The sequence below is a fragment of the Tursiops truncatus genome, chromosome 1 (assembly GCF_011762595.2).
Source record: "Tursiops truncatus isolate mTurTru1 chromosome 1, mTurTru1.mat.Y, whole genome shotgun sequence".
In the NCBI taxonomy this organism is placed as follows: Eukaryota; Metazoa; Chordata; class Mammalia; order Artiodactyla; family Delphinidae; genus Tursiops; species Tursiops truncatus.
Window position 1 is genome coordinate 5,762,520 of NC_047034.1, and position 21,126 is coordinate 5,783,645.

At 35.5% G+C, this 21,126-nt stretch overlaps 1 protein-coding gene across 4 annotated transcripts in view; it reads left to right on the top strand.

Moving 5' to 3' along the window:
- The window catches only part of KCNT2 (potassium sodium-activated channel subfamily T member 2), a 372,171-nt gene that overhangs the window by 199,691 nt on the left and 151,354 nt on the right, over positions 1 to 21,126 (top strand). For all 4 annotated transcript variants that reach the window (XM_073800193.1, XM_073800198.1, XM_073800201.1 and 1 more), the window contains one exon: positions 18,286 to 18,394. In XM_073800193.1, coding sequence (XP_073656294.1) covers positions 18,286 to 18,394 — 109 coding nt within the window. The remainder of the gene's footprint in view (positions 1 to 18,285; positions 18,395 to 21,126) is intronic.

The window sequence follows — 21,126 nt, forward strand, 5'->3', positions numbered from 1 at the left end:
ACACTTTCTGGCTGCCCAGGAAGAAAGAGTGGGAAATTAGCCTGTGGCAGAGACTCCTGACCCACTGATGCCCCCTGGGAATGAAGCATTGGAAGCGAAATCCTCTGATTCTGTGCAGTTTCAGAGAAGGTCAGTGTGAGTTACTGAAGCAGTTGGGGGACAGGAGACGCAGGAGACTGTTTCCTCTGCCTACTTATGGTGGAGACAGCTCAGGCTACTGCGTGATCCAGATGGTGGGGTGGGGACCCTCCAGGAACACCCAGAAGGGCTCCCCTGGTATTGGGCTGGTTGGTGCAAGACTGGTTGGTAGACACACATTAGGACTGGAAGCATTCTTGGTCAAGCGTGTGTGTGTGTGTGTGTGTGTGTGTACATAGGATGTGAAAATAAGCTTCCTGCATTCACTCAGGCCCCAAACAGCTTTTGAGTACTTCACTCTTACATATGTTCAAACAACAGTGATCACTAGACATTTAAGGAATTTCCTAACAAGAAAAAGAAGGAACCAAGTAACGGACATACAAAAAGCATATAGAAAAGAGGAATTAAGGGAAAACACAAATACCACCATAGAATTCTGGGAGAATAAATAAATTTCAAAATATGTAATAAATATCTTATTTTTAGTCATTTAGTAATTGAGAAGATGAGAAGAGTATACATATATAAAACAAGAATAGTAGGCTATAGAACAAGACAAATCAAAACAAAACAAGAACATTCAGTGAACCAAAAAGAGCTTCTGGAAATTAAATATAGGTAACAAATGAAAAATTAAATAAAATATTTAGAAGATAAATCTAAGGACATTGAAAGAATGAAGAGTAATAAAATGAACAATAAAACCAAATAATGGAAAAAGGGAGTCAAAACAAGAGAAAATGAAAGGAGTAGTCAGGAAGAAACAATATCCATATCGTAAGAATTTAAGGAACAAGGTCTAGAAAATGGGGGAAATTATTAGCAAAAATATAAAACAAAATAAAAAATTTAAAAAACCCCAGAAATTAAAACAAATTTCTCAGACTGAAGTTGTCAGATCGAGAGGGGCCACTTATTAGAGATTAATGACTAAAAAATGTTATGCTTGCCAGAGAAATTGAGATACGAGAAGGACCAAGAGGAAGAAAAGAATGAAAACGAAGAGAAGGTAAAGTAGAAGAAAACACTCAAAACCAAGGATGGAGAATTAGAATGTTTTCAGACTTAGCAGTAATACCAGAAGCCAGAAGACAGTGGGTCAAGGCTTTCAGAATTCTGAGGGAAAGTACTTTTCCACTTGGAATTCTGTATCCTGGCAAAACTTCAGTAATGTTGTGGTCCGAGCATGGGTTGGAAGAAGACTTTCCAGGCCGGAAGTATTTTAGAAAAGAGAGTTTATTGAGAAGAAAGAGCAGAGTTAGTGAGGGGCGCTGCAAATACAGTGGGCCAACTTCCTGATAGACCAGGGAGAGCCGACCTCCTTTATGGGCTAGTGGCCAACTTTTATAGCCTCAAGATAAAGAAAATTCCTGCTGGCAGGATGGCATTAGGTGATTGGTCAGGATGCTACAAGGTTACTACATGGTGATTATTTTACCTAATATGGAGTTGGGGGGCTGTCCAGTTTAGATTAGGAGAGCGCATGGCAACAGTTGCTATGGGGGCTTGGTTAATTCCAGAATTTTTGTCCTGTGTCCTTGATGTAGGGCTCCACAAGTAAGAAGATAGAAAGATATTTACAGATATTAAAAAGTTGCAAAAATGCACAGTTTTCAGGAGGCTGCTGGGAGATGTGTTTTACCAAAACTAGGGAGCGAGTGAAGACAGAATACAACTCAGGGGAGGGAATGGGAATTCCCAAGGTTACGGTCAAAGCAGATTCTGGGACAAAAGCAAGAAGGGAGTGCAAGAAGGGAGGTCTGCCTCTGGAAAAAGATGAAATCAACGTTCCCTGATGTGGTTGAATATATGGAGAGGAAGTTTCCGCTTCTGGGCAGAAAACAAATAAAGAAATAATGGCTGAAATTATTGCAACTATGACAAAAATTATAAAACCACGGATTCATAAAACAAATCTGAAGTATGATTACTTAAAAGACTGCACTGGAACTTGTAATAATCAAATTTCTGAAAATCAATAAGATAAACTTATGTAGCTATAAGATGCATTACATACAGAGGAAAAAACAATTTTAATCAGAAGACAATGGGACAACTGTTTTAGAGTGCTTTGAACAATTGTCAATATACTATTTCATTTCTTGTAAAAATATCTCACAAAAAGGAAGCCATGATAAAAACATTTTTATACAAACAAAACCTATGAGCATTTATTGCCAGCAGACTACATTTTTTAAAAAGTTAAAGTTCTTCAACAAAAAGAAATGATGTCTTCTGAGAACTTAGATTTATATGAAGAAATAAAGAGAGCAAAAATGGTAAATATGTAGGTAAATATAAATGACCTTAATTTTTAAAATATAAATTATTGTTTAAGGCAAAAAAAATAATAGTCGTGGAACTTGTAAGAAATGTAGAAGTGAAATTAATGGTAATAATATGACAAAGATTGGAAAGGGACGGTGGAAATACACTGTAATAAGATTCTTGCGCTTTACATATTATTTGAATGAAGAGTTTGATAGAGATTTATGTTATAAAACAGAATGACCATGATATCTAAGATAAAACAGAAGACAAAATGGTATACTAAAAATATTTACTTAATCTGAAAAAAGGCAGAAAAAGAACAAAAAACAAATAAGACAAGTAGAAAACAACAAGATAGTAAACTTAAACTTAAACCATATCAATGACTCTGTGAATTATATGAATTGACTAAATTCAGTATTGAATGGTAGGGGTCTTCATACTGGATAAGTAAAAGAAAGACCAAATGAAGTACTATCCACAGAAATTTCACTCAAAAGGAAAACGTACAATTAGGTTAAAAGTAAGAGGATGGAAAAAGATATACTGTGTGCACACTAGTCATACAAAAGCTGGAATGGCCATATGAAATAGATAAAGAAGACCTCAAAGGCAGGAACTTTTAACAGAGATAAAGAGAAATATTTTATATTTATTAAAGGATTAATTCATGAAGAAGACATAACTCTCCTAAGTGTGTATGCACCTTATAATAAAATCTCAAAATTTATGAAGTATGAAACAACAGAACAGAAAGGAAACATAAAAAGGTGCAATTATTGTTAGAAATTTCAGTATTTCTCAGTCAATAGAACAAATAGAAAGAAAATCATTCAGGTTATTAAAAACTTGAACTCATTTTCATCAATTAGATCAACTGACATATGGAACATTACACTCAACTGCAGAATACACGTTCTTTTCTAGTGCATATGGAACATTCACAAAGATGGACCATGTGCTGGGCCATAAAAGCAATGACAGAAAAGATAAAAGAATTAAAAAACATGCAGAGTATGTTCTCGGATCATAATAGAATTTAATAAGAAACCAATACTAAAACTATAGCAGGAAAATACCCACATATTAAAAAATTAGATTATACATTTTTAACCCATGGGTAAAATATGAAATAACAAGGAGAATTAGAAATATTTTAATTGAATTGTGATGAAAAATGCAACATTTCAAAATTTGTAGGATGCAGCTCAAGTAGTGCCTAAAGAGGGATTCATAGTTTTAAATTCTTGTATTAGAAAAGAAGTTTAAAAATTGAATAGCAAAGAGGAAGTGGAGACAATTACAGTCTTTAGAAGTGCTTTCTGTAAGTGGGAGCAGAGAAATAAGGCAGCAACTGATGGGTAATATTTGCCCATTTGTTTAAGTGGGAAAATTTCTTTCCATTTCTTTTTTTTTTTAATTTATTTTTTATCGACGTATAGTTGAATTACAATGTTGTGTTCATTACTGCTGTACAGCAAAGTGATTCAGTTATACATATATATATAGATTGTTTTTCATATTCTTTTCCATTATGGTTTATCACAGGATATTGAATACAGTTCCCTGTGCTCTACAGTAGGACCTTGTGGTTTATCCATCCTATACATAATAGTTTGCATCTGCTAATCCCAAACTCCCAATCCTTCCCTCTCCCACCCCCTTCCCCTTGGCAACCACCAATCTATTCTCTACGTACCTGATTCTGTTTCTGTTTCACAGACAGATTCATTTGTGTCATATTTTTTATTCCTAAGTGGGAAAATTTTTAGCAAGTCTTATATGCTAAAGGAAGTGACCTACCAGAGAGAGTAAAATGAATGATGCAGGAGAAGGAAAATTGGAAGATTTTCCTTTGATAAATAAATGAGTAAAATGCTCATGTATTTTGAAAACTGGGAAGACAAGCTATATAGATCCAGAGACAAGTATATGGTCAAATATGATATGAGAGAGCTATGGAAGTCCTTCTCTTACCGTTTCTATGTTGGTTATTATTATTATTTATTTATTTATTTATTTTGGCGGTATGCTGGCCTCTCACTGTTGTGGCCTCTCCCGTTGCGGAGCACAGGCTACGGACACGCAGGCTCAGCAGCCATGGCTCACGGGCCCAGTCGCTTCGCGGCATGTGGGATCTTACCGGACCAGGGCATGAACCCGTGTCCCCTGCATCGGCAGGCAAACTCTCAACCACTGCACCACCAGGGAAGCCCGGTTTTTATTATTATTATTATTTTTATAGCAGTTGAAATCGTCAGATGGTAGAGGTTTGAGGTGAGAGAGAAGATATGAAATAGTTCTCTAAAACAGTGGGATAGGGGATGGACTGGACAGATGTGGAATTCCTGGACAATACTCACCTCCTGGATGATATTATGGACTATGAATTTAAAGAAGGACCTATTTATCATCTATTTGTGTTTACGCCCAACCAACCGTTCTTTGTTCTTTGCAGTAGATGGATCGTTGGATTCATCAAGGTTGTAATTTTGCCTATAGAGTAGGCCTGGGTGAGGGAGGCAAGCAAACCGACTGTTTATACAAGGGTTTGGTTATTTTGGTGAAACGTTTAATGTAAGCTGATAAGAAGCAAAACGAAGATGAGGGTATAGAGGTAACAGGGAATGAAAATTGGTAGTGTCAATAGATTGAATTTGTTTATGATGTCAGACACTCATTGGAATCACCGTCCTAGACAGTGAGCTGGGAAGTAAGGGACAGTGAGAGGACGGAAGGAGGGTGTCTTATATTGTGATATGTTTTCCAAGGTTCAGACACTTTACTTTTGAACATCTTGTTCACTCAATCTATCAGTAGATGTGCTCAATTTAAAGATTTGTTCAAAGCTAAGTCTCTTCTCTGAGTCATTATAATGCAGGAAGCATAACTGATTTACCTTCTAAATAGCCTTTCTTGGCAGTGGTGAAAGAATTTGATTTTCTTAGCTGAACTAGGCATATGAATTTTTACTTAAAGTGATCTGGTTCTGAAAAAACCAATAGCGTCTGCTTTTCTCTTTTAGCTTTTTTGGCACTACTGATTTTTAGACTTCTTGCTTCTTGGGAATAAAAAGAGACAAGAGGGCTTCCCTGGTGGCGCAGTGGTTGAGAGTCTGCCTGCCGATGCAGGGGACGTGGGTTCGTACCCCGGTCCGGGAAGATCCCACATGCCGCGGAGCAGCTGGACCCGTGAGCCATGGCCGCTGAGCCTGCGCATCCAGAGCCTGTTCTCCACAACAGGAGAGGCCACAACAGTGAGAGGCCCGCATACCCCAAAAAAAAAAAAAAAAAAAAAAAAGAGAGACAAGAAATACACAATAACACCCTCATTTATTAGCCATCACTAAATATCAGTTACAGGCTAGAGACTACTTATATATATTTATACATATTATGCATGTGATGTATTTCTCACGACAATCCTGCAAGGAAGTTCTTACTAGCTCCAATTGGTATATTAACAAACCAAGGCTCAGGTTAGCTATTTTATTTAATCTTCTAGGGATATAGGGTTAGTAGCTCACAGACCTTATATTTATACCCTACTCTGTGTCAAAGAAAAGCCGTACCAGACAGAGTTAAACAGGCAGGAAAGACTACTAAAGGCTGTTGCCTCGGGGAGAGAGATTGAACTCAACTCTTCTGAAGCAAAAGGCTGGAGGATTTTTACCCTCTGGGGTGAGCTAGTGGAAAAGTCCTGGGTTGGGGAGCTTGGTCAGTGTGATTAGGCCATCATTTGCTGACTGCTGTGTATGAAAGTCCAGCTGTCTTCTGGCCACAGAGACTGGAGATCAGGAAGATTTCACCTCTGAAGGTCACATTTCAAAGAGATGACCTCCAGGCCCTTGAGAAAGACTTTTCTCTCTTGTAAATCTGCTGAGAGGCTAGGAGAAGATTTACATCTCAAAGGCACAGAGAAAGAATTTATAATTGAAAGTTTTCTAAAGTAAATGCTCTAAGAAAAGGGAGGCAAGGGGCCTATGGTTTTGAAGAAACCTGTCAGAAAGTCAAGCCTGAGGAACTTTAAGGCCATCTTGGTCATCCAACTCCAAAGACTTGGTATTCTAAGTCTCAGAAAAAGTTGTATCTTAGACCATATGGTTAGCTTTCCTCTTTTTTAAAAAAAAATAATTAATTTTATTAAAAATATTTTTTTTGCCGTGTTGGGTCTTCATTGCTGGGCGCGGGCTTTCTCTCGTTGCAGTGAGCAGGGGCTACCCTTCGCTGCGGTGCGCGGGCTTCTCATTGCGGTGGCTTCTCTTGTTGCGGAGCACGGGCTCTAGGCGCGCGGGCTTCAGTAGTTGTGGCTCACGGGCTCTAGAGCGCAGGCTCAGTAGTTGTGGCTCATGGGCTTAGTTGCTCCACAGCATGTGGGATCTTCCGGGACCAGGGCTTGAGCCCATGTCCCCTGCATTGGCAGGCAGATTCTTAACCACTGCGCCACCAGGGAAGCCCTAGCTTACCTCTTAAATGTCAAAGATTTTTTTTTTTCTGATTATTACATGCATTTTGGAATATATGGGATCTTAGAGTAGAATGCAAACAATCATTGAGCGCTCAGACAGTAATTTCCCTGGATGACCCTTTCAGAGAGCACGAGAAAAGAACTGAAATAAAATGTGTGCAATTGCAGGGGAAGAAAAATAATCTTCCCTTAACATTCTCTCAATACCTTCCGTGGCTGAGAACCCCTGTAATAGAAGACTGCTTAAGGAGAGCAAAACAAACCGAAGCTTAGTAACATGTATAACTCACGTGTACCTGGGCGATACCTAGGAAGACTGAGTAAAACTCCCCCAAAGGGTCCAAGCCACCACCTCAAATACTATCTTCAACTAAAGACAAAAGAAAGGAGCTGGGAGAGGGGAGGCTAGTTATGGGAGGTTATCAGGAAAGGTACCATAAGGTTGTCATGCAGATTTAAGTCTGTTGCCTTCCTTACTGATATAGAGTTTCTTGTGATTTATAGTCATCCTTCCTGGTACAAAGAGAGAGATATCCTTAAAAATGGAGATTTCCCTTTTGAATATAAATTGTCCTTACAAAAGGATAAATTCTACTCTGATTTAAGAACTCCTCCTGTGTCTGCTTTTTCTCAAAAATAATCAGCTCAAAATAATCCTTATGCTAAAGAGGCGTATTTTGGTTAGCATATTCTGCTACCGTTCACAATTTAAACTTTTTTTTTTTTAAGTTTGTTTTGTTTTAAGCAGATCCATTTGGGGCATTAAAACACTGTAATAGGGGTTTCCCTGGTGGCGCAGTGGTTGAGAGTCCACCTGCCGATGCAGGGGACATGGGTTCGTGCCCCGGTCCGGGAAGATCCCACATGCCGCGGAGCGGCTGGGGCCGGTGAGCCATGGCCGCTGAGCCTGCGTGTCCGTAGCCTGTGCTCCGCAACGGGAGGGGCCACAACAGTGAGAGGCCCGCATACCGCAAAAAAACAAAACAAAACAACACTGTAGTACGTAATCATTCTATTATTTTATTCCCTAGTTAAACGTACCTTAAATTCTTTAGAGAGGTTTTGCAATTTTATTTTGCTTTTTATTCAATCTAATGGTTAACCTGTTCTCAAAAAGACCTTTCTTACCAATTCATAAAATCACAGAGTTTTAAACTGTGGCTATTTGTGTTTTAATCTGTCCAGAAATACCTTTTGGTAAATTCTTGACAGATCATCACTGGACTTCAGTTACAGTCTGGAGTTGGATTTGGTGTTCAGGGTGGATTCCTCCAGAACCTGGGAGATGATTTAAATAAGCCAGAGGCACTATGTAGGGCTTTGAATAAGTGGCTGGAACTCAGACCAACAAGCACTAGAAAACAGTATAGGATTTCAGCTCTGAGAAGCACAGTCCAAAATAGATTCTGTATAGGAAAGAGAAAGTAATCATGTGAACTGACTATAGTTGACTTGCTTCTCAGTCCCAAAATGTCCAGTAACATTCTAAGAATACGTTATATCTAGAAATTCAGACAGGTAGTCAGGTTTTTGCCAGTACATATCTGTGAGAATTAGTATACTCTCAGAAATCAAAGGTAGGATTACAATCCCTGAGAAGTCATTGTCAAGAGCAAGGGAGTACAAGTAATCTTAAAACTGGAATCCAAGATAATTTTTCAGTCTGTCAAAAAGCAAAATACAACCCAGTACATTTGAAGATCTAATTGGCTTTAATAGGTGATCCATGAATCAGGCAGCATCCCATCTAACAAGTAGAAGGGAGCTCTGAGGAGTGGTAGAAAATGGAAGGATTTTATAGAAAGGAGGATGGATCCAGGAAGTCATTACAAAAGAAAGAAAGGGGGCTTCCCTGGTGGCGCAGTGGTTGGGAGTCCGCCTGCCGATGCAGGGGACACGGGTTCATGCCCCGGTCCGGGAAGATCCCACGTGCCGCGGAGTGGCTAGGCCCGTGAGCCACGGCCGCTGAGCCTGCGCGTCCGGAGCCTGTGCTCCGCAATGGGAGAGGCCCGCGGACCGAAAAAAAAAAAAAGAAAGAAAGGGATATTTGGGGCCAGGAGATCAGCAAGGGGCTTACCTTGCAGATTACCTCTTCTTCCTCTGGTGGGGTTGGAGAAGGGCCCACATGACATCTTACCTCACTGGTGCTGACCAGAAATTTCCAAACTGATTAAGATTACACTTCTGGTAAAGGTCAAAAGTGCAGGTTAGGTATTAAATCTAAGGTTGGTATCATGGCCTTTAGCACAAGTGATGCCATTTTGGGCCTGGGGTTTTTCTCTTTAGCAGGTCCCAGACATAATGTAAAAACTGTTCTGTTTAAACATGGCAGGGAGATAAAATTATGCTAACAGCTCTATGAGTTTTGATACCAAGGTCCAGAATGCAAGACTAAAGCTTCTTTAATTATTCTTGCCTGTGGTGCAGATGATTTTTGAAGACCGAGTTACTGCTGAGCCTATAGGTGTTTGACTAAAACTAGATGGCCTGATCATTTGCTTTCTAATAGTTTCTTAGTCTAAAAGGCAGCAATGTATTTTAATGTTTTTGTATCTTAAGGGTTTTGGTTATATGTTGTGTTTTCAAGTATTTTATTTCAGAACATTCTGAATTACTTTTGTATTTATAATAAGTATATATCAAATTTAAAGCCTGCTTCTCCAAAGATATAAATTATAATTAACTACAATGAAATCTTGTAGTTTTTAAATTCAGTCATAAAGTTAGACCAACTAATTATAGATGATACATGTTATAGGTACTTTGTATCAGAATTGCATTTCATCCCTTACATTATAGATATCTATATATGTAATCTAACCTTATAATTTATGACAACCTAAATGTGAATAAAACAGATCTATGTACTCAGGTGCTTTTGAGTCTAATCTAATGCAAACTCTTTACAAGCTTTTCTGTGTGTAAATTGTTCTCTGGGCAAGGATTATATTTAACCAGAATTTTTTATAAAACAACACATTTGAGTGTTTCTAGGAAAGATTTGTTATCCAGTCTGTGGCAAGACTTTTTACTCTCTCTTGTATAAATGTTTTGTTCAGTTGTCTATAAATATTTATTTTCAAATATTAAGTTTCATAATTCAGTTTTAATTTATAAATTAGTGTCATCTTACCAAAGTATCCAATAGATAAATTAGCAAAACATACTCAGAATGTAAAAAAATAAGTCTATCATTTCTAAGGGCTACAGATGTATTTTATAAATTGAAAATTGGGTTGAAAGTGACCTTTGACCTTTGAGCAGACCAATGTCTTACCATTCTCTGGGTCACAGACTCTGTTTGAGACTGTAATGAAAATTACAAATTCTTATGGAGGAGAGGGAAACAATCCATGTATAAAATTTCACTTGAAATGTCTCAATTCCTTGATGGTCATTTGGAGTTCCATTAAAAAAAAATACCTGCAGTATATATAGTGATTTATTTTAGGTCCTTAACATACCAATGATAATTTTTACATGCTTCAAATTATTAAAGTTGAATTTTATGAAGACATTTTAGTCAATTTGATTTTTAGGTGAACTGAATATAGGTGAAATGTTCTGTTTTCACAGTAGCAATGGACACTAGGGTGCCCTAAACATACCCTATGCTACCTTCCTTTATTATCATAGGTTGCTTATTCCAAAGTTGGTACAGTTGGCACTTTTACTTTTTGGTTAAAATTAAATAGAGTATCTTTTCTGAAGATTAGTTTGTCAGCAAGGAAAGTTAAAAAAAATTAATATCATCCTCTTCTTTTAGAAGAATGAATTAAAAATCTTGTTTCTGTTCCAATTTTATTACCTGTAGTAGGAAAATATTTATTTTCTGTTCCTTATGTGAAATTTCTGCCGTAGTGTACTGATCTTTTTCTCACTTAATGCATCGCTCACAGGATCATAGATGTTGCTTATATCTTGGTAGGGCACTGTGCATGAATAAAATAAAGAAGGCTTCTGGGCCTTTACGATAGGTACTTCATCCCATCTATCTGCTGAACTGAAATATTTGCTAAATGCTTTCTATGTGTCTGCTGGTCTTTATATTATTTCACTGAATGCTCACAATATCCCTATGAAATAAATATTGTTTTTCTTATTCATCTGTGAAATACAAATGAAAGTTAGGTGCTAGGGTTGTGCTTAGGGTGAGTAAAATATAGACATGGCCCTTGACTTCATGGCACTCATAGTTTAGTGGGGATAAACTCGAAAAAAAATATGTGGGGTTAATGGTATGATCAGGCAGAGACGGAATACAGTGGGAACAAGTACCGTGGACTTCAGTCCGAAGAAAGGACTTCCTAGAGTGAATGACAAATGGTTCCAGGTAAATTGTTCCATGTGGGAAATCCTGGAGTCTCAGGAGGGGAGAATGCCTTCTCACTGGAATAAAGAGTCCAAAGGCTGGGGAAGTAGTTTGGGGACAGTTGAGTAAACGGTCTTGCACGTCTTGTTAAGAAGTTTGGACTTGATGCTGAGAGTAATGAAAGCCAATGTTTCAGGCATACAGCAAAGTGATTCAGTTATACATACATACATATATATGCACATATATGTATATACACATATACATATATATATTCTTTTTCAGATTCTTTTTCATTGTAGGTTATTACAAGATAATGAATATAGTTCTCTGTGCTATGCAGTAGGTCCTTGCTGTTTATCTAGCTTATATATAATAGTGTGTATATGTTAATCCCAAACTCCTAATTTCTCTCTCCCCTCCCCCTGCTATGCCCTTTGTTAACCATAAGTTTGTTTCCTATGTCTGTGAGTCTATTTCTGTTTTGTAAATAAGTTCATTTGTATGATACTTTTAGATTGCACCTATAAGTGACGTCATATGATATTTGTCTTTCTCTGTCTGACTTACTTCACTTAGTCTGATAATATCTAGGCCCATCCATGTTGCTTCAAATGGCATTATTTCATTCATTTTTATGGCTGAGTAATACTGTATTGTGTATATATATACCACATCTTTTTTTATTGAGGTATTTATTGATTCACAATGTTGTGTTAATTTCTGCTGTACAGCAAAGTGATTCAGTTACACATATATATATATACATTCTTTTTTATATTCTTTTCCATTATGGTTTATCACAGGATATAGAATATAGTTCCCTGTGCTATATATTGCTTTGTTTATCCATTCTATATATAGTAGTTTGCATCTGCTAACCCCAAATTCCCACTATATATAGTGGGAATTTATATATATATATATATATATATATATATATATATATATATATATATATATACGTATACAGACTTGATGACATAGAGAATAGACTTGTGGTTATATATAAAAAATGCCCTATCTTCCTTATACATTCATCTGTCAGTGGACATTTAGGTTGCTTCCACACCTTGGCTTTTGTAAATAGTGCTGCTGCGAACTACAGACTCTCTTCCAGAGTGCCTGTGCCATCTTGCATTCCCACCAGCAATGAATGAGACTTCTACTGCTCCACAGCCTCACCAGTATTTGGTGTTGTCACTGTTCTAGATTTTAGTCATTCTAGTAGGTGTGTTGTGGTATTTCATTGTTGTTTTAACTTGCAATTCCTAACAACATAATATGTTGAGCATCTTTCCATATGCTTGTGTGTCATCTGTGCATGCTTTTGATGAGATGTCTGTTCAGATCTTTTGCCCATTTTTAAATTATGTCGTTTGTTTTCTTGTTATTATCTACTTCATTTATCCTATCAGTAACTTTATATTTAAAATGCATCTCTTCTTAATAGCTCATAGTTGGGTCTTACTTCTTTTGTCCTTTTGATATCTTTATGTTTCAGTATGTTTAGTCCATTAACGTTTAATATAATCATTCTTGTGGTTGGTTGTAACTCTAAATTGTTTTCTATTTTTTCCCACTGATTTTTGTTCCTCTGTTTCCTCTTTTCTACTTTTTAAAAATTATTTGAATTTTTTTTGAAATTTGAGTTTAATATACTTATTGGCTTTTTAGAAATACCTTTTGAATATTTTTTAGTGACTGTTCTAGGGACTACAATACACTTCACTAACTTTTTATAGTCTAATTCATGTTAATATTATACCACTTTTTAAAATGAGATACTTTGCTTTTATTCCTCTTCTGCTCTCCTTTATGCTGTAATTGTCAGATGTCAGTTATCTTTATAAATTTGAAACCCCACAGACAATTCTATAAATTTTGCTTTAGACAGACATATATTTTTAAGAAATTAAGAGGAAAATAGTCTTTTCTATTCATTCTAATGGTAACCATTTCTAATACTCTTCTTTGGTTTCTGAAGTTCTAACTTTCCCTGTTGAAGGAGTTTCTTACACTTTTCTTGTAGTATGATTTTGATGGCAGCACATTTTGTTAGATTTTATTATTGAAAAAGTCCTTTATTTCACCTCTTTGAAGGATTTTTCTCTATATATAAAATGCTGGTTTCACAAGTTTTTGTTTTGTTTCCTCATCATTCTGAACTTCAGGCTATTGTTTCATTGTTACCCGGTTTCCATGATTTCGATGAGAGTCCTTGGTCTTATGACTGTTTTTCTTTGGCTGCTTTTGAGATAGTATCTTTATCTTCGGTTTTCAACAGTTTGACTACAATGTGCTTAGGTGTGGTTATCATTTTGTGTACATAAGTTGGGATTTGCTGAACTCCTTAAACTTGTAAATTTGTGTCTTTCATAAAACTGGGAGGTTTCTGACCATTATTTCTTCAGATAATTTTCTGCTTTAATTTATCTTTTGTTTCTTTCCTGGGAGTCCAATTACATTACTTAAGATGTTTTCACATTTGCTCCAAAAGTCCCTGAACTCTGTTCCTTTTTCCATTCCTGTTTTCTTTGTTTTTCAAATTGGATAAATTCTATTGATCTGTGATCAAGTTCACTGACTCTTTCCTCTGTCATTTCCATTCTATCTCAAAGTCCATCCAGTGAATATTTTTCAGATATTTTAGTTTTCTATTTAATTTTTAAAGTATTTTCTAGTACTCTACTGATTTTTTTTTCTCTGTTTATTGCAAGCATTATTTTCCTTTACCTCGCTGATCTTAGTTATAGGAGCTGCTTTAATCCTTGTCTGATAATTTTAACATCTAGATCATCTAGAGGCTAGCAGCTATTGGGTATTGTTTTATTTGTTTGTTTCCAATGAAAATAGGTCACATTTTTCTGCCACTTCATATATTCAGTAATTTTGCTTTGTTTTCTGTTTATAGTGCTTTGTGGCGAAGCCTTGGATTCTCTTGTATTCCTCCAAGAGTATTGATGTTCTTGTTTTAGAAAGCAGTTAATTTGATCCAACTCAGTATCACCCTTGCAGTTGGCAGTGATTCAAGTCTTAGTTCAGATTGCTTTTATTCAGCCCCATGCATGTACGGTTCAGGGGTCAGCCAATGTTGTGTAAATTTTTACACACAGTCTGTGGTTTCTCTTCTCTGCCTCTCCATATTCTGGTATTTCCCAGTCAGCCAGAGCAATGTTTAAGCAAATACCTGGGCGCCCTGTGACCTGGTCAAGTTGATACATAAAATTAACTATCACACCATATTAGGCTCGTTGTTATGTTTTGGAAGACACACACTGTTCACGTAAAGAATTCTGGTTTACTCTTCATTAACTTTCATGCAACTTAAAGTTACAAACCATTGACAAAGTTTCTTCTTTCTGCACTGTAGTCCCTCAGATCTACCTATATTTTTAATCCTCCTTTTCCTTAATAGTATTGTCAGATAAAACTTTCTGTGATGATGAAAATGCTCTATATTCTATATCTCCACTATCCAATACAGTTTTGAATTTGCTGCATGTTGCTTTGAACTCTTGACATGTAGCTAGTGTGATAAAGAATTGAATTCTTAATTTTAATTAATTTTATTAAATTTAAGTTTAAACAGTCACATTTGGCTAGTGGCTATTGCATGGACAGTGCTACAGTAGAACATATTTTTGCTTTCTTTGTTGAAATGTATTAGTTATCTGCATGTCCTCTTTGGAAAAATACCTATTCAGGTCTTCTGTCCATTTTTTATTCAGGTTGTTTGGTTTTGATGTTGAGTGAACTGCTTATATATTTTGGATATTAACCCTTTTGGGTCATATCATTTGCAAATATTTTCTCCCTTTCTGTATATTGTCTTTTCGCTTTGCTGATGGTTTCCTTTGCTGTGCAAAATCTTTTAAGTTTAACTAGGTCCCATTTGTTTATCTTTGCTTCTATTTCCTTTGCTTTAGGAGATGGATCCAAAAAAATATTGCTACAATTTATGTCAAAGAGTACTCTGCCTATGTTTTCCTCTAGGAGTGTTATGGTTTCTGGTCTTACAGTTAGGTCTTTAATCCATTTTGAGCTTATTTTTGTGTATGGTGTTAGGGAGTGTTCTAATTTCATTCTTTTACATGTAACTGTCCAGTTTTCCCAGCACCACTTATTGAAGAGACTGTCTTTTATCCATTGTATATTCTTGTCTCCACTGTTGTAGATTAATTGACCATACATATGTGAGTTTATTTCTGGGCTCTCTATTCTGTTCCATTGATCTATGTGTCTGTTTTTGTGCCAGTACCATACTGTTTTGATTAGCTTTGTAGTATAGTCTGAAGTCAGGGAGTGTGATTCCTCCAGTTCTATTCTTTCTCAAGACAGTTTTGGACATTTGGGGTCATTTGTGTTTCCATACAAATATTAAGGTTATTTATTCTAGATATGTTAAAAATGCCATTGGTATTTTGATAAGGATTGCAGTGAATCTGTAGATTACTTTGGTGAGTATGGTCATTTTAACAATATTAATTCTTCCAGTCCAAGAACACAATATATCTTTCCATCCGTTTGTGTGGTCTTCAGTTTCTTTCATCAATGTCTTATAGTTTTCAGAGTACAGGTCTTTTACCTCCTCATCCCTAGATATTTTATTCCTTTTGATGCGATGGTAAATGGGATTATTTCCTTAATTTCTCTCCCTGAAATTTTGTTGTTAGTGTATAGAAAAGCAACAGATTTCTGTATATTAATTTTGTATCCTGCAATTTTACCAAATTCACCAATGAACGCTAGTAGTTTTCTGGTGGCATCTTTAGGATTTTCTATGTATAGTATCATGTTATCTGCAAACAGTGACAGTTTTACTTCTTCCTTTGCAATCTGGAGTTCTTTTATTTTGTTTTCTTCTCTGATTTTTGTGGCTAGAGGACATGCAGATAGCCATCAGGAACATGAAAATATGCTCAGTATCACTAATCATCAGGGAAATGCAAATCAAAACCACAATGAGATATCACCCACACCTGTCAGAATAGCTGTTATCAAAGAGAACAAAAATAATAAATGTTGGTGAGTATGTGGAAAAAAGGGAATGCTTGTACACTCTTGGTGGGAAAGTAAATTGGTGCAGCCACTGTGGAAAACAGTATGGAAGTTTCTCAAAAAACTAAAAATAGAACTACCGTATGACCCAGCAGTTCCACTCCTGCTTATGTATCTGAAAAAAAAACTAAAACACTAATTCAAAATGATACATGCACCCCACTGTTCATAGGAGCATTATTTACAATTGCAAAGATATAGAAGCAACCTAAGTGTCCATCAACAGATGAAAAGATAAAGAAGATGTGGTACATATATACGATGGAATATTACTCAGCCATAAAAAATAATGAAAATTTGCCATTTGCAGCAACATGGATGGACTTGGAGGGTATTATACTCAGTGAAATAAGTCAGACAAAGACAAATGCTGTATGGTATCATTATATGTGGAATCTAAATAATACAACAAACTAGTGAATATAACAAAAAAGAAACAGACTACCATTTATTGAGAACAAACCTAGTGGTTACCAGTGGGGAGAGGGGGAGAGGGAGGGCAATATTGGGGTAGGGGATTAAGAGGTACAAACTATTATGTACAGATAAGCTGTACAACACAGGGAATATAGCCAATGTTTTATAATAACTATAGATGGAGTATAACCTTTAAAAATTGTGAATCACTATATTGCATGCCTGTAACTTATATAATGTTGTATATCAACTATACTTTGATAAAAAAGTAAATAAATAAAATAAATGTAGCTGAGTAGCAAATTTCTCCAATACAGTTGTCCCTTTGTATCTGAGGGTTTTGCATCCTCAGATTCAACCAACTGTGGATCAAAAATATTTGAAAAAAAATGCCAGAAATTTTCAAACAGTAAAACTTGAATTTACTGCCTGCCAGCAACTATTAACATCATATTTACATTGTATTAAATATTATAATAATCTAGAGATGATTCAAAGTATATGGGAGGAGGTACATAGGTTATATGCAAATACTATGCCATTTTATTTTTTTAATAAATTTATTTATTGTATTTATTTATTTTTGGCTGCGTTGGGTCTGTTGCTGCCTGCAGGCTGTCTCTAGTTGCGGTGAGCAGGGGTTACTCTTCATTGCGGTGAGCGGGCTTCTCATTGTGGTGCCTTCTCTTGTTGCAGAGCACGGGCTCTAGGCAAATGGGCTTCAGTAGTTGTGGCACATGGGCTCAGTAGTTGTGGCTCGCAGGCTTAGTTGCTCCGCAGCCTGTGGGATCTTCCCAGAACAGGGATTGAACCTGTGTCCCCTGCATTGGCAGGCAGATTCTTAAGCACTGTGCCGTCAGGGAAGCCCCCAGTACTATGCCATTTTATATGAGGGACTTGAGCATCCTTGTATTTTATTGTCCACGGAGAGTCCGGGAAACTGAGGGACAGCTGTAATTTGCTTTGATTTATTCAGTTAATTAAGTAATAATTTATAGCGTGACACTATGTGTAAAATTTCATGGTAAGCATGATTTTCACTGTCGTTCTCAGTCTTAGCATCTTTTTTAAAAGATCTTTTTTCTGTTATTTTTTTAATATCTGAACGTTATTGGTCTTCCAACACACACACACAGTCAAAATCCTTTTATCTTTACTGTCATATAAAAAGTAAACTAATGTGTTCTCCTCACAAATAGTCACTGCAGTCATTCCCCTTTTACCAATCTTTCTAACTATGTTAAAATTATTTTATGTCCATATTTTTTTTCCATGGAAACTGTTATTACAAACTAACAGTTGTGCTGCATTTCTGAAGGTTTCTGCCCCTCCAGTATTTTCTGGGAAAATTACTTTTAAGCTTGTCAAGAGACTTCCCTCTTAATCTCTGCTAATTTCCTAAGTGTTGATAATTACTGCTGATTGAATTAGGTATTGTTGATCTCTTTTATAGAAATAATAACTATCTTTAATAGTAAGACCTCACAAAGAATGATTTCATATGCTTAATTTTAAACTGTAGATATGACCATTTCACACACTGACTGATGATTTTTACTTAATATATTATAAAATTTTCAATTTATCTCATGATATTTTGATTTTTATCATTTCAGGACCACCAAACAATTTTGAGAGCATGGGCTGTAAAAGATTTTGCTCCAAATTGCCCTTTGTATGTCCAGATCTTAAAGCCTGAAAATAAATTCCATATCAAATTTGCTGGTAAGTTTGGCCTTGAATGAGATCCTTTGAATTGCCTCAAATTCCCATTTTGATTGTAAGAGTTATGTCTCTGTAGTTAGTGGTAACTTATTACATTCATGTTTCTGTAGAACAGAAGAATTTCCTTTTTATCATCTACTTGTTATGAGGATTTATTCACTTTAAAATGTGAATTTTTGTGGTGACTTTTTACTTTTTTGTATAATTTGGTGATTTTAGTAACCGAACTTGCTGGATACGTTAGTAAGCTTGAATAGATTAGCCGTGATTAGTTGAGTACATAATATAGACACAGGTTTCAAATGTTATACGTACTAATTTATACTTATGTTTACATATAGATAGACAATACTTTGCTATAGATCATTTTATAAATATATAAACTTACCACGGAATAGAATAATATAATATATTCAAGGATTTTAAATAGACTTAATTTGGGGGTGGATTTTGAAAACAATTCAAGAACAAGATACATGTGAATTTTTCATTCAGGCGCTGCTTTTAAAATAATTATCCACAAGACATTATACTTTAAACTGTTAGAAAATTGAACAGTAAAATGGCACTTTATTTTTTTCTTAAGTGCTTCTGTAGGAATTGATTTTGATCCAGGCAGTAATTTATATACTTTTTTTTCAAATATAAGAACCATTTTTATAAAATTTCACCTTAATGGTCTAAACCTTCAAAAATCGTTAAAATGTAAATCATTTTAAGTATGCATTTGCAAAATGTATGTCCTTCAGAAGATGTATTCACATACCTTAAAATGCTTACCTATTAGCATATGATATTTAAAAGAAACATTATAAACACTAAGAAATTTTAAAATAATGATGAGAATCATGAAATTATTGCTATTCAATTTTCTCTGACTCTTATCTTTTAACCTTGCTGCTAATGACATCACTTTTTTCTAAAAAAGTATAGGAAACAACTTAAAGCAATGACTCTCAACTTTGGCAGCATTTTACAATCTGTTTTGAAGATTTTTTTAAAGTACTAACCAAAGATTCTGAGAATTTAAATGGTCTCTGTGAATTTAAATGGTTTAGATGGTGCCAGGGTTTCTTTAAGCCTGTTTCCTAAACCGAAAATTAAAAGTAACAGTACCTCCTTTGTAGACAATCTTTTGAAATTGAATGGAAAAATACATGTAAAGTATTCCATTCTTGGCCAGTTACATTTGTTATTAACATTCAAGAAGTGCCAATTATTTATCTAAAAAAAGTTTGTAACTAAGCTGCCTTATTTTTAATATTATTTAGGAAAAGGAATATTTTTGCGAAATCTTCATACCTCATAATGACTTGCTATGATAAAATTTTTAGGAAGATAGTAATGGCACAGCACTAAAGTTCTTAAAAATATATTTAACTTTGAGTGCCAACATTTAAGATTTAGCTCAGCATATTAGTATTTTTGCTCCTATATTTTTCTCTTGTTAAATGACCATAATAATATAATGTCTCTATTCCATTGTTTAGAATTAGCAGTAAGGATTAAATAAATAATATCTGAAACATATTAGGTCTTCAATAAATGAATATTGAATGTGGATCTTAAAACAATATGTCGTTTGGGAAAACAATTTTTACTTTTGAATGTGCTATAACTAAAATTCAGAGCAGATTTTAGTTTTTCTCCCTTTAGCAAGCCATTGATGTGCTCACAACAGACCAAACTCACTGGAATTGTCTATTTTACAAACAAATCATTTTACAAAATGATTTGAATTGATTCTTTCACATTCTTATTTTGCTGTTATTTCGATAAATCCATCAAAATGAACAGTTTTAAAATTCTATCCCAATAGTTTATCTCATTATTTCTCATTTATGGCATCTGCTGAAATTCGTTTTAATAATGTCTGTATTCTTTTATGGCTGAGATTAAAACATCTCAGAGGAACTCTTTATAATATGAAAAGATGAAAGCACCCTGGTTTCATTAAAATGTCATAAGAAACAGTTTGGGGTGATGTATGAGACTCTCAAACCAATATAATGTGCTTTATATCTCAGCATGAGGTTAAAAAGATTATGGACTTAACCTTTCAAAAGGCAGTATATCAAGCTGTCATTTCGTTGGTGTGGTAGGTTGTTAAAATAATGGCTTCCAATGAGCCATGCTCCCTGTGTCTGTGTCCTGTTGTGATTCCACGTTGCGGCTTCTTCCATGAGGAGGTGTAATCTATTTCTCCACCCTTTGAGTATGGGTTGTCCTGTCGCTTGGCTTTGACCAATGCACTGTGACAAAAGCGGCATTGTGTGACTTTAGAAACTAAGCCTTAAAAGGCCATCCAGCCTTTGCTTGCCTTTCATAGGAACACCACCCAGAGACTGCTTGTGAAGAATCCCGATTTAGTCTTTCCAAGGATGAAAAATCACATGGAAAGTGAGGCTCATCCATCCCTGGCACCCCACCTCCCTAGCTCCCAACTCACCCATCAACCAACCCAAAAATCCATGCTGACCCACAGAATGTTGAGAAATGAAATGATTATTTTAAGCCACTAAATTTTGGAGTCATTTGTTATACAGCAATAGATAATGAATACTGTTTGTAATAAAATAATAATTGCTTTAATCTTAAATCATATTTACTTGGTAATATTATATTTTTGTCCTTGTAGTCTCATGAGTATTAAACAGCATGATTCCAATTATCACAAGATATAAAATATATTTTTATTTCCATTTATTTAATTACTTTCTTCACGTCCCCTA